This window comes from Electrophorus electricus, chromosome 6, assembly GCF_041902795.1.
Source record: "Electrophorus electricus isolate QZ-2024a chromosome 6, ASM4190279v1, whole genome shotgun sequence".
Taxonomy (NCBI): Eukaryota; Metazoa; Chordata; class Actinopteri; order Gymnotiformes; family Gymnotidae; genus Electrophorus; species Electrophorus electricus.
In genome coordinates, this window is record NC_137502.1 from 7,302,766 (window position 1) to 7,317,252 (window position 14,487).

A 14,487-nucleotide genomic window follows, 5' to 3' on the forward strand; every position below is an offset into this window, starting at 1 on the left:
TGAACCTTGAATAATCTTTATTAATGATGGTAGCACTCAAATTACTTCTAAGCCTTATCATGCTGATAAATTCAGTCGTAAAAGGCACTCAGTAAGCAACTGATAAATGTATTTATATTCATGCAGACTGTAAAAATATTGTTCATTGCATGTTAAATGTCAAGGTGGCCGCATCACACAGGTTTAATGCAACACACACTCAAGGTTGGAACGTACATGCAGTTCTTTGCTTACCACTTTTCTTTAGGTTAAAATTAATATTAGTATTTGGTAATGCTACAGAGCCCTACATTGTCCTGGCAATGGTCAGAATGCAATGAGTCTTAAACACTCACAACCAGCAATCATAAACCTTGGTCTTAACCTGCAGTATTAGTGATGAATTCATTAGTTTGAGGTGTTATGGAACAGAGAGTTTAGAGTTGAGGTTGTTTCATATTTAACAAACCTTGAGAGGAACAATATCTTTTATAGGCTGTTACTATACCATGTAACTATTATCAATATTTTTGGCATCTGTACATCAGGATTGTGAAACACAGGCATAGCAGTATTATGTTTTTATTTCTGTAGTCCATAAACATTTTAAATGTTATTTCTCCTTCTCACAGTTTAAACATTACACTTTCTTAAATCCTATTTATTTGGACTGTATTAAATACATTAACATACATAGCAAATCAAAGTAATCATGCTTCAAAATACCCTGAAGATATTGGTTCCAAACATGCACTAATTAGCTTGTTTCTTGAACCAAGGAAGTGAGCTAATTAGTTAAATCAGGTGTTTGGAACAAATACCTGAGACATGGATAACCCACTAAGCTGCCAGGGAACATCTTGTTAGCATTGTTTGTGCATCCTCCCAAGAGATACAGTGTATTTTAAGACCGAACAAAGCTTGTTTGTGATAAGTCTATATGCAGTTAATTTTTTCAGTCATTTGATGATAAAGGCCCATGTCTTATAAGTCATATCAGGTATGACTCCATTCTCTTTAAACCCATCCTGATAGGAGGATTGAGTATTGAACTACAGATACCAGGTTTCTTTGACACACTTCAAAACATGCATTGAGAAGAATATCTCACCTCTTGTAACAGGGAAGTGATAAGGGCATCACATTGCATTTTATTCAACATGTAGGTCTAAGTGGATTACTGTGCCAGCGTTACTCTCTTGGCTGCCAGTTCAGTCGGTTCAGCCAGTTTGGGCAGGATTTGGGGTGTGTTACCTCATGATTTACCTCCTCTGTCTTTTGGAATGTGTGTCCAGCATTACCAGAGGGCCATCTCTGTGCTTAACATTTAAGAGCCTGAATTTATATGAACATAGTGGGAGGCCAAGATTAGTACGTAAATTGAGACACCATGTTTGGAGAGGAGTGGTGCACAGCTGATGATGATGGATTGCACTGCAATTTATATATATATATATATATATATAATGATATGGAGTTGTGGTTCCCATGATGCCTGCACCATGAGTTTTTGTTTTTGCTCATGTCTCTGTCATGTAATCTCTAACCTTGATGTTCCTCACCTGTCTTGTTTTCCCTTTGTAGTTTATGTAGTTACTCCCTTTTTCCTTCATTAATGTTGATGACATGTTCATGTTTGTTTTATCCAAGATGGTCAAGTCAAACCCTCCTCATCTAGTCCTTTCCAATTCTCTGTTTCCTATTCTGCTCTTTATTTATTTATTTATTTATTTATTTATTTATTTATTTATTTATTTTATTCTCCCTGCCTGCAAAATATTTCTATTTTTCTTCTATGGTGATTACACTGAATATTGTAATAAGTCCCTCTTTAATAAGTCTCATGCAAACTACTTTGGGGTTTGGGTGTTTGAAACTGCAGGAATATTCAATTCAATGCAGAGTTTATTTGTACATAATTGTATACAGCATGTTTTGCCACAAAGCAACTACAGAAATCATATATACAAAGAGTCTGGGTCCAGGCACCTAATGAGCAAGCCAAGGTAACACTGCTAAGGACAAACTCCCTGAGAGCAAGAAGAAGAAACCTTAAGAAGAACCAAGGCTCAGTTAGGGAACCTATATTTCTCTGGTCAGCCCAGGCACATGAATAATGAATAATAGCAATAAATCTGCTTTTCTACCACAATAAAGGCAATCAGAGGGATTTCATGGAGTGAGGCAGAGCTGGAGTGAAGAGTTATCATTAAGTTGGGTGAAAGTGGGGGAAAACCTGTCCCATCAGGCATTACAGCTGCAGTGTTTGCCTATAGCACAAAATTTGTTCTATGTCTTATGCAAGGCAGTTCCAACTGTTCAGTGATTGCCAAATGCCTAAAAGGATGTGCAGACAATGTCACTTGAAACTGTTGCAAGTATTCATACTTCGTATACATTTAAAGTTGATCCAATGCATTTTTGCAGATAAAAGCATTCTTAAATCCTAGGCAGGCCTATATATGTGTATAAGAATAGATTTGTACATCATATAATTTGTTAATCAATATCACAGCATTGGTCTCTGCAATACTGATATCACAGAAGGCCACAATATACAAATGAGCCACTAACACATCACAGCATTTCTAGTGTGCTGTGAAAATCCTGACTGATTTCAAACATTGCAGATGAAGTTACTCTGGGTTTTTGCTCTTGGATCCAAAAAGCACTGATAAAATAATGTAGACCAGTCTTAAATTACATTAAGGAGTCATGGCTATATTTTTAATGTACTACATAGCATATTACAATTGCAATTTGAGCATTTCTTTTCATATAATGTAGTGGTTCATACTAGTGGTTCAAACTGTAGGCCACTGGTTGCCATGCTCAGTTTGTCAACAATCCTTTTTAATTTTCAAAAACCTGTACGCATGCATGCTCACACACACACAGAATAAATAGTAGTGCAGTGTTGGGAATTTCTTTCACAGCTTTCTCTTCCTCTCTCTTTCTCGCCATAAAGTTGCGTTGCATTACATCGTATTTCTTTCTGATCTTTCCTTTAAGGATATTCCAAAAGTTCCCAGAATCACAACAACAACTAAATTGCCTGTAAATGTGGAGGTAATGAGAAGAGATGGTTCAGGAGTCAAGGACTGCCAGATGGTAAAGGTAAATCTTTAGTGCTATTACACTCTAATGGCCCTTTACTGACCCTCTGGCCCAAATGAAGCAGCTAATATGTTCATTGAGTCTCAGTGCATCTCTTAGCATCACAAACCATTAGCAGCACTCGTCTAAATGTCAGTTCATTCCAAAGTCTACTTTGAGCTCCATGAAGCACTCACTCAGCATTTTTTTTTTTAAATCAATACCACATTGATCTGCCTGTACAGTTGCAGGGTGAAATGCATTCAAATAGTGGGTATTAGTGTTGAAAGGTTGAGAGGTGAACTACTTTAAATTTCCCTTGTACTTATTCTTAAAAAAACATGTTCCTAATGACATGTTTCTTCTTTTATATGATCCTGAATTGTCATCAAGTTGACAAATATCATGCATATTTGTCTGACACTGTGGTGTGTGATTCCCTTGTTGGGAGAGTTTGAAACAGAACTGGGAAGATGTTGGGAACCTGTAACAATGTGTCAATGTACAGATAGTAAAAGAAGAGCTGAGAGGGGGACTGGAACCCATAGAAGATTGATCTCACTGACGACTGATGTAGTTATCTACCATTGTGACAGTGTGTATCCTTGTATGTATATGTGTGTGTGTGTGTGTGTGTGTGTGTGTGTGTGTGTGTGTGTGTGTGTGTGTGTGTGTGTGAGTGTAGATGTTTGTGCTTTAAGTGTGTGTGGTGTGTATGTGAACATGTGGGTGTGTGTAAAAGAAAGAGAAAGAGAGAGTAGGGGGTGAATGAGTGAGAACCAGTGAAAGTAACCAGGAAGACTCACATTTATGGTAGACAGACAAAGAATCAAGGCAAGAGACCCAGAGAACGGAGCCAATACTTGTTATAATCCAGAAAAGACTCAGAATGTGGATGCTTCAGGATGTGGATGTATCCCTGTGTGAATGGCCTGTTGTGAAGATTGCCTCTTAATGAAATCACATCCTGGGGAGCACTCCTGCCTGATGTTATTGATGAGTTCCTTGTGGCAGGATTACAGGGTGGAGTCCTGTGATGGCAGAAAAAGGAGAGGAGAGCAGAGAGTAATTTTTATAATTTTTGCATCATCATTGACTTATTATTTTTAAACACTGCTGAATTTTGCTAGTTTGGAACGGAGACAGTGAATTTTGCATCCTATTTTCCATAGAACACAGTGAACTAGACACAGTCAGTGAAGCAGGAGGAATGAGAAGAGCAAAGGTACACAGAGTCCTTGATTTTCTTTTCCTCCTGACTGTTTTACTGCCCAAGATATACCATGCTTTCCTTTCAGCAGCCACAAATTCTCAGTTTATTCACTTGCTTCACTTTCTTCTGAGTTTGTGTGTGTGTGTGTGTGTGTGTGTGTGTGTGTTTGTGTGTGTTTGTGGGTGTGTTTGTATGTGGGTGGATGTAGGTTGGTATATGTGTGTATGTGTGCACACACATGCAAAAAAATGGCACACAGAGGAAGAAGATCTATCATTACAAACTTACGCAAAATATCATAATCTTTAAAACATATTTTGATGAGAATTGCTCTATTCAAATTTCTTAGCATCATTTTAGAACATAGACATAAATGCATATGAAACAATTTGCTCTTTTTAAAAAGCACTGAGTGAGGCAGTCTGTTTGGATTAAATACATAGCCCAGGTAGTGCTCTTGGGGAGAAGGTAAACAGCAAACGCCTCTATTTAGTGTTACTGACTCATTGTGCAGTACAAGAGTTTATTGAAAAAGGAGGCTGCAAGGTTACACACACACACACACACACACACACACACACACACACACACACACACACACACACATACAGAGAGAGATACATCACTACATACACATGCATATATACACGCACACAAAACAAACATAAAAACAAAGACATGTAAACATACCATTATATTTAGCACATACAGAATATGCAGAATCATTAAAATGTATAAATTTGGTAGGTTGCCAATAAAATGAAAATACAGTTTATCTACTGTATGTGCACTATTTGCACCTTCTTGTAATTTTTCTAAAATTCCTTTTAAAGGTAACATAATTTTGTTCTTCAGCTAGGTGCAGATTGTTTCCAGAATCAGACTGTGAGAACATCTACTGAGATAACAAAGATGACAGGTCATACCCAGGTGAGCAATGCCTTGTCCCTCCATATAGTACCCCACCAAGAATTCGACTGGACATAGAGAACCCTCTGAAAATGACACTCAATTTTTAACTATCAGTTATCTATATAAAAACATTCTTATACTATACTAAATCTGTATTAACACCAAATACCATTTTTGCAGTGCTGTGTTGTGTCAAATATGATATGAGGTTTCAATAACTATAGAGCTGGCTTTATCACACACCAATTGCACAGATCGATTTCTGGCCCCTGCAGTGACAAGCCCTTGCCAAACCATGAGACAGAAATGAAATCTAACATGAATAGACAACCGGGGAAATGCTGCTCCCCCTTTGCTTGCATAGTGTGGCATGTGTGTGCTCTTTAGAGCTGGCATTTGAAAGCACTCATATTTTGTGGCCTTTCTTCATTCCTCTATTGCATCACGTGTCGGCCCCTCATCACCCCCTATGTTGCAGCCAAGAGGCCCAGGGAGCAGCGGGCATGGTAGTGTGCAGACATCTGAGGACGGCAAGATGGTGGGAGCCCCCAAAAAGCCACAGTCTGACAGACACAACTGAGAGACTTGGCTGACTGGCTGCATGGTACAGATGAATCCTGAGCAGTTTAAGACCCTCTTTCTCTCAATAACAAAGCACATAAGCACATGCCCACACACATATACACGTACATACAAACACTGCACTTCAGGGGCACTTAGGCACCTAACACACAAACACCCCCCACCCCACATACACACACACAAACCTACACATACACACTATATGTAACACTGCTATTGTAGAAAAGGAACCCCCAACATACAGTTTTGAACTTTTTCAATGACTCCAACAGTATAGTACAGCGGCATGCACTATAGACTTTTAGGTTTTGATTTTAAAAGTTCCAATTGTACTGGTACTGGTCTTTTCTTTTATAATAACTGTTCCTTTCTCTGTTATCTGTTTCGGTTCAACTTCTCTTGAATTTGAGGACACAAGTTTCTTTGATTTGTGATGATTGTAGTTGGGAACACTTTGTGGGCTGGCACCCTAGACCAGGGTCATATTCACAAAGATTCTCAGCAGGAGTGTAGCTTTCAGCTCTGCTTCTCTATGTGCTAAACCAACCATTGGTAAAGGGTGCAGAAAGGCTCACTCTGCACTGTTGCTCCTGTTTCAAATTCCTTTGTGAAATCAGATCCAATATTTCTAGGCTAAAAAGTACAGATGTTAAGTAGGGACTATTCTTGCACAGCTAACATTTAAAATGTAAAGGTTGTCACATGGTGTAGCAAAGGTTAATTTACTCTCAGTATTCCATATTCTAAAGTATTAGTAACTTAAGTTGGCTGGCCAACTTTCACCGTTGAATACTTGGAATTAGGTGCCAGAATTAAAGAGAAAAGCCAGACTCACAATGAGTCGTCTTCCTGAGAATGATGTGCCATGCACTGAGTACTTAATCTACTGCTACATGTGTCAGTTTCTCTACCTTCCTGTGTCCTTTCAATAAACAGTGATTTTCGGTAATTGTGTGAAGAATAAATGGTTATTTGTGGAAAAAAAATCTTGTCAGTGTTTCTATACATCTGTGTGTTTCTGCTTTTTAGCCTACCTTTTCATTCGTTATTGCTTTGGGTGTCTATGGGGAATTCATTATGTAGATGTTTTGGAACAAGGGCAATTATCCAAGATCTCATCAGAGCAAGCAACTTCAGTGGTGAAGTGTCACAATGTGCATAGTTGGTTGTTTTAATGTTTTTGTCAACATTCAACTCCTGTTGTACCAAGTTCTAAGGTCTTCTTTAAAGAAGCAGTGAATTAGCTTTACTGCAGACACCATAATGAGAATGTGGGTAAGAATAATGAGTAGTAGCTGAAGGTTTCACATTTTCCTCCTTGTAGCTTACGGACCTGTCTATATACACACTGGTGTTCTTGGGTAAATGTAGAAATAATGCTAATAAAGAAATGTAGTACAGTCTTCCTTTGTCCACAGTGATGGCAGTCTGCCCAAAGAGGCCCTGCACTGCATAAATGCTCTGGCATGTGAGTGGCAAGCTGGTAATTGCAGGTCTTTTGTACCTAATATCTGCTCTACCTAACCAAAAAAGCAAAGCTAACATAATAGCACAGAGGGACACTGTGTGAGAAAACCTTTATAATAAATGTATTCAAGGAAACTATGCAGTGAAGTACCCATCAGTATCTTTTCTGATGCTCTCCTCTCAGACATCTGCTATAACCTAATAAATCTCTCAGATCACTGCTCATGGAGTAGTTTGGGAAGAGTCAATTTACCTGAAGCCTCTCTGCCTCCCATCATATCCAAAAATAAGTGCTAGACTTCTCTTGAAACTCAGCTTTCTCAAAATCTCATGAATAAAAATGAGGTATGATCCAAAACTTATTAATGTCAGACGCTCTAAAAAAAAAAAAATACAAAAAAAAATTCATTTATGCAGGAAGAGAGGCTGAAGTATAACAAACTTTATAAAGTCAAGTGGTTCTCCTTGCTTGCAAACACATAAAATAAGGAATTAATATTTAAGTAATTACTTAGATCTTTTGTACTGAGGGTGTACAATATTGGTTAACATTGTCAGTGGAGATTAAAAATGAAATGTACACATCACACTCTACACAAATAGGGCAGAAGCTAGTTAAAAAATTAGCAAAGGAACATTAATGACAGAGTTTGACCATGCTGTCCTGCTGTTCCGTTGTTTTTGCATCTATCACAGTTCCTTCATGAAATGGCTAAACATGGGCAGAGGGGACACATTAGAACTTAATCTCACAGTTATGTGCTCGGAAACATTTTTATCCTATTCATGCTATCCACCCCAACATGATGACAAAAGATGAAGCAGCATACTCATGGAAGGAACTGAACAATACATCTATTAAACTATGTGCATGTCAAAGTTTGTACATTGTTTGTAGTTGTTTGGAGTCCAAAACAATGTATGAGAGAGAAAAAATGACTAGAACAGATTTTTGCTTATATTTTCCCACCATAACTTTGAAGCAGAAAGGTGAGAGAAAATCTGTTTTACAGACTAGCTCTGGACATCATCAGAGAGGAGACAGTACTGAAACATCATAGTCAGCTGTTTATTTGAAAGATGTTGTGCCAGCAACATCCACATGCTTTGTTAGTTACACACACATACACATGCACACGTGCATATACATGCACCCTAACACATTCACTCACAGACTAAACAATAAGTGAGGAGACATTTTGGACATTAAGTAGATTGTGCATTTTAATGTGGATTCAGCAGTACAAATAGTCATTTTGGGGCTACTCTGTAGTTTACTTTCACTCATAATGATATTGCAGAATATTCCTGTTTACAATTATTGACCCATTCTAACGACAGGAGCCTGAGACATTATTATTCCCACCCAATGACAGCTTAACATAGTTAGACATGTCTCATCTAAGGCAAAGCATAACCTCTCAGATCATTACACAGATCACCAGGTTATTAAAGAGGTGTACCTCTATAACGTCATCTCTTTTCATATCACCTCTTGTTCACAAACTCAAGAGAGGGGAAAAAGACACACAAACACATGGCTGTAAATGAAATGTTCTCTTAAATGTCCCTCTGCAGCCATGTGACAGTTTTGTTATTCCTCTAATTTTCTGCATTCACATTTTGTTTTAGCACTGTCAAGGTTTGACCAAGCTTGACCAAATCTACCCTCTTTACCCTCTTTCCTCACACAAACATGTGCACCCACACACAAAAATGTGCACACACAAGCTAAACGTGTACCGTGAGCCAGCATTAATGTCACAGAAGAGATAGGGAACACTGAAGTGCTCTAGCAATGAAATATACCATTTTGTCCTGAAAAGTGAATGAAAACTGTTCTGTCTTTAAAATACTGACATTATATTTGCAATATACTTCAAATGTTCTGAAGCCTGACAGTTGTTGTAGATTGCAAACCACTGAAAAAATCAATAAAGATAATATAAGAAAAAGATGAATATTTAGAATTTTTCCACCAGGTTTGGTGCTTACTAGATATATTTTTTTTAGTCTTACACAGCAACAATTCATCAACCTTTTGTAGTGAGCAGAACATTCAGCTTGCTATGGCTTGAGTCAATTTGCTAAGATCCAACACTACTAAAGGTCAACAGCATAATCCATCTTAATAGCACTCAGCACAATCTGAGCCCACCAGCTAATTAAAGACTCAGACTAATTAGCCATCCTGCCCCTCCCTTTACTACCTTCTCATTAACCAGAGTTTCCAGATAAGGCAACTTACCTCTTTATCCTGCTTAGACATGCAGTTTCTTTACCACAATCTGTCTACAGTTAATGATACTAGTTGTTTTTTTTTTTTTTTTTTGATATTGCTCTGTGGTTGTGCATTTTTGAGGAATCACAATCTGCACCATGTCCCTCATAGTAATAAGAGGAGCTGGTCAGTTAATGTGTTGCATCACTGCTATGATTAGATATTGGTTGCTTTTCACACCTTAAACTCCAAGGTGAGTCCAGACCTCATTTCATACTCTTGCTAGCACATATCTTTCATATCACTTTGAGCATTGTTTCTGACTAATTTGCAGTAATTTTAAGTAATATGCTTTAAGATTAATAACTAAATCATAAAAAGAGTTAATTCATGGCAGCTAAGTACTGTCAGTAAATTTCTAAAGTACTGTGATTTTCTACAACTCCCAGCTATGTGGAATATTGAAGTGACCAGGGCTGAAACAGTCAGGTGACTACCCCGTGCATACAGGCATGTTTATAAATCACCAGAGACTTCAGCTCTGACACTTATCCATTAAACATAATTTTTCAGGATCGGATTAAATGCAGTGCTAAGCTTCCCTCCTGGCTGAGGGGTGAGACTATTGACTGCAGGCCATGATCCTATTCCTCACCATTTCCCCTCCTGCTGCATTTCCGACACCATCAGCACTTCTGCCAGTTGCTGAGCATCTTCCCAGAATGTATGACTCTTAATTAATATGATCAACTCACAATGAATTGGAAAAAAACCTCTCTTGACTTGAACTATGTAATAATAAAAACCATGGCAAAGAAACTTAATCCAGGAGGAGATTGTTCAAGCAGTTTTTAGTTGTTATCTTCAGCAAGGCTGATTTAATAAGCACTGTGGGACAGTACCATATTAAAGCTCTCTTTCTCTCTAATGATAAGTTACATGAACTGAAATAGAAAAAAATCCCCCTCCTCTTTTGGATGAAGATAATGTATATTTTGATCTGTTAATTTGGTGAGTGAATAAATATGTTATTGTATGAGATTAAAATGGTTTGCAACAGTGAACCAGAGAAATAAAGGCTCAATCAATTTATTAATTTAGTGAATGATGAGAAATATAAGAAATTCGAGAAAATCCAAAATGCACCTTCTGCCTCACAGGGAATAATTGGCCTTGTTGAAGCTGGATTCTGTAAAAAATAAATGGTAGAAAAATAAATATTTATATGTGTGGTTATAGTTAAACTTTATTCCTGCAAATGAAAATTTAGATCATCACATGGGATATGACAAGACCAGTGTCACGAGCATAGAATGTGCAGGACAAAGAAAGGAAGCAAACATTTTTTGCTTATACTGTATGTAACCTATATATGCATGTGAATGAGAAAATATGCTGGGAGGAGAAATGATGTTTGCATGAAATGAAACTTTATCATTAGAAACTATCCTTCTTGATGGCCTTCTTCTCTATCAGGAGTCACTGGCAGGCCCAGTTTCACAAACACTTCTGTTTACAATACTCCCATCAAAATGTACAGTCGAAACATTTACATGATAAAAGGTGTGTTCATTAGGAACATGGGAGTGAACTCCTTCGAGAAGCATTTAGAGAAACCTCGGGCAAGATATGTTCAAATCTGATGTAAATTATGGTTAAAGCATATACCCTGAAGCGATAGCAGCTTGTGAATGTCAGTACAGTATTACAGTAATGGTTTCTCAGTGATTTACAAGGTGCTGTCTCACTGCTCCACTCATACACTAAATCTGCAATGTTTAAAAAATCTCAAAAATTGTTTGAAAAGTTGGAGTGCTCTTAAAGCTCTTTAATCTCTTGTTAAGAAATTTGGTTCTATAATGTGATTATAGGACCAGAAATGAATCCTAAGGTTCAGGATATATAAAAAATATTAAAAGGAACCAATAATTATTTTATTGTGATGATGAAGAATGCCTGTTAGAGCTAGTTGAAAATACCAGAGGCTTACATTTTGAGGATTTTGATTATCTTATTTACAGCACTTTACGTAGATTTATCAATATACGTCACACAATGTATGCTCCTTGGGACTTCATTATAAGGGTTGATGCAAAGTCCATGTCATTTGGAGAATTACCATGTTCAGTGAGGGAAATGCATTTGAAGCAAACATGACTTCCAGTCTGTATGTTGATACTGCACTGAGACGTAAGATTTGTTTGAATTATATATTTGTGTAACGTGTACATGTATTCAAAAAAAAATAAAAATTGGCTGTTCTGCATTTAGGATGGTCCACTGGGAACCTCCAGTAACACTTTGGTTTTGTTTTGGTCATAAAGTGTGTTTATCGAACATGAAGTAGGATAGCAATTTACATTTTGGTAAAAGTATAATGTGGCATTTTACCTTTGTGTATAAACAAAGAATACTTACTATTGCCTGAAGTAAATATTTTCTTGTTGTTTTATGTTTGGTAAATTATTCTAAGCCCATAAATTTCCTTGATGAGTTTTGTTCAAGACAGTTTCATTATTTTATTTTACAACCTGCAGGTGACTTATTCAACTGGGACTAATATGAGATTGGTGTAAGAATTTGCAGAATTTTCCATTTTGCTTGATTGCTTTTTTCCCTTGTTATTATTGGGGTCTGTATAGCTTCCCATCCTCTCTACCTATGGTTTGAAGCCATAGGAGGCTTTCTGAGAAGGAGACATTGCAACAGATTACATCACTGCTCTCTTATCACAATGCTGTGTTTGAGGTAGATCACTGGCATATTGGTGTGCGTGCAAGCACGTCTTAGTTTATTGATCCTTTTGTTCTCTCTGTCAGTGTTGGTGTTGCTGTGACCCTGCTGAATAAACTGCCAACAGGCCTGAGGCATTGGTGGGTGAGAGAACTCATTAAGGAGGGCATGCGCTCAGTGTGTTTGTGGTGTGTTATGAGTTCATGTTTGCACAGGGCAAGGTGAAGCAATGCCACATACCCAACTCCCCTCAAACATGATCCTCTCAAACACAGCTCATCAAAGGGCAAAGGGCTTGCAGTGCACTCTACCCTAGTGGACATTTCTTCTTGAAGGTCATTAACAGATGTGCTTTAATATAATAAATTTAGTCACATGATAATAATTTGCCAATAATAAAACCTAATGGTGAATTGCTGATGTATGATAAATTCTGTTTATTGTTCAGTAGATATATGAAGAATACAAATTAGCTTGTTTTAGCCAGTTTACTAGATTCATTAATACAGAACAATGTGACTACGAAATATGATAAAGAAAATGTATCTCCGAACTACGACACTGTGATGATGCAGTGTTCCATAAGAACCAAGACAAGGTCATAAAATACAGTGAGGAATGATAAGGTCATCCTTCACTTACCTGTAAATCTGACTTTCTGCACAACATTTGACAACTTGAACTAACTTTAAAAGTCAAACACTTTCACTGAACTTATCTCATCTCCATGGAAACAAGAGCTCGCAGTCTTCACTCGATAAATCCTGTCCTGGCTCCAAGGACCAAAATGGAGTGTTGTCCAGGATAACAGGTTTGTATTTTCAGTCACTGAGTGTTAGTTTGCATGTTTAAAGGATGGAGGAAAGCAAATGTAAATTACATATGCTAAAAATGAAAAGTCTGGGAAAAGTCAGTGTCTGAGGCAATAAGCCATATCTTACTTGATCCAGTTACAGGGCTGTTGAACTTGGATCTTTGTGGATGCAACATCGGGATAAATCTCTGAAATACCAACTGTGGAAAATGCATAAGAAATAATTTACTGATATTTTATCATCCTTCCACAGCACTTCAATAGCTTATAAGAGTGAGGCTGGAGCACATTCCCTATGGAACATCCTGAACATAATCATAGTGCAGATCATATGTTGATATTCCACTTCATCACTGTGGGTCAGAATCCCAAAGATACAGTGGGGTAGCTATGGGATAGGTGCACCCATAGCTATGGGCCCCAAATTATTCACAAACAGATACATACTTCAGAAGGCAGGAGAGACTTAATGGTTTCGATGTTCTATCTATTGAAATGTCAGTGAAAGATCTTTGGATCTATTGTAGATTATTTTGATTTTCGCTGAGAACATGGCTTTACACAATACTTTACATTTAACTCATTAGCAATAGTCTGTAAAGTTGAGAGGGGATGGATTTGCATACCTTAGGTAAACAAGTAAAGCAAGTAAACACACACATAGATAGATAGATAGATAGATAGATAGATAGATAGATAGATAGATAGATAGATAGATAGATAGATAGATAGATAGATAGAATCAAAATGTTAGAGAAGTACACAAGGTTTCCAAAGAAACAGGATGTCTCAGACAGAGGTCCTTTATCAACTGTGCAAGCAAAGTGCTTCAAGCATGAAGGACCTCTGTTCAAAACATCCTGTTTGTCTGTTTGTGAACCTCTTAAACACACACACAATATATATATATATATATATATATATATATATATATATATATATATATATATATATATATATATATATATCTGCAAGTAATACAGGGTGATAAGAATTTATCCTTTTGTGCTAGTTATTTTAGTAGCTGTGTTCATACATTTACATGTAGCACATCTAGAGCAGGTGCAGCAACAATACCACAGCTATTATCTCAGTGGTCATTTGTCTCACTCTTGACAAGCATGTCTTTGATGTTTTTGGCTCGACTGTAAGAGATTAGTGGAGAACAGTAATCAATTATTATTAAGTATAATCTTAGTCATTATATTATTTGTGGGATGAAAGTGAGTGCCAAAGGAATTCTTCTTGTTTTAACAATAGATTGTTTACAGGTCAGTGTGTCCAGTCTCTAAACAGGTTCACCATGAGCAAAAACCTCATCTATGACATCTAAGAAAATTCACAGTTATGACAATATTCTCTATATATTAACTACAGCAGTGCAGGTGAAGCTTTAACACATGTGAACATCATTAATTGGTTGAAAGTGGTTTGCCACCCAGACATCCAGGGGTCTTTTCTTGGTCTGTT

General features: G+C 37.2%; 1 protein-coding gene across 1 annotated transcript in view; it reads left to right on the plus strand.

Annotated features, from left to right (window-relative positions):
• The window catches only part of luzp2 (leucine zipper protein 2), a 68,730-nt gene extending 62,685 nt beyond the window's left edge, over nucleotides 1-6,045 (plus strand). Inside the window, exons 12-14 of the mRNA XM_026999580.3 lie at nucleotides 2,992-3,096; nucleotides 5,144-5,218; nucleotides 5,679-6,045. Of these exons, the coding sequence (XP_026855381.2) occupies nucleotides 2,992-3,096; nucleotides 5,144-5,218; nucleotides 5,679-5,780 (282 nt within the window). The 3' untranslated portion in view covers nucleotides 5,781-6,045. The remainder of the gene's footprint in view (nucleotides 1-2,991; nucleotides 3,097-5,143; nucleotides 5,219-5,678) is intronic.
• The last annotated feature ends 8,442 nt before the right edge of the window (nucleotides 6,046-14,487 follow it).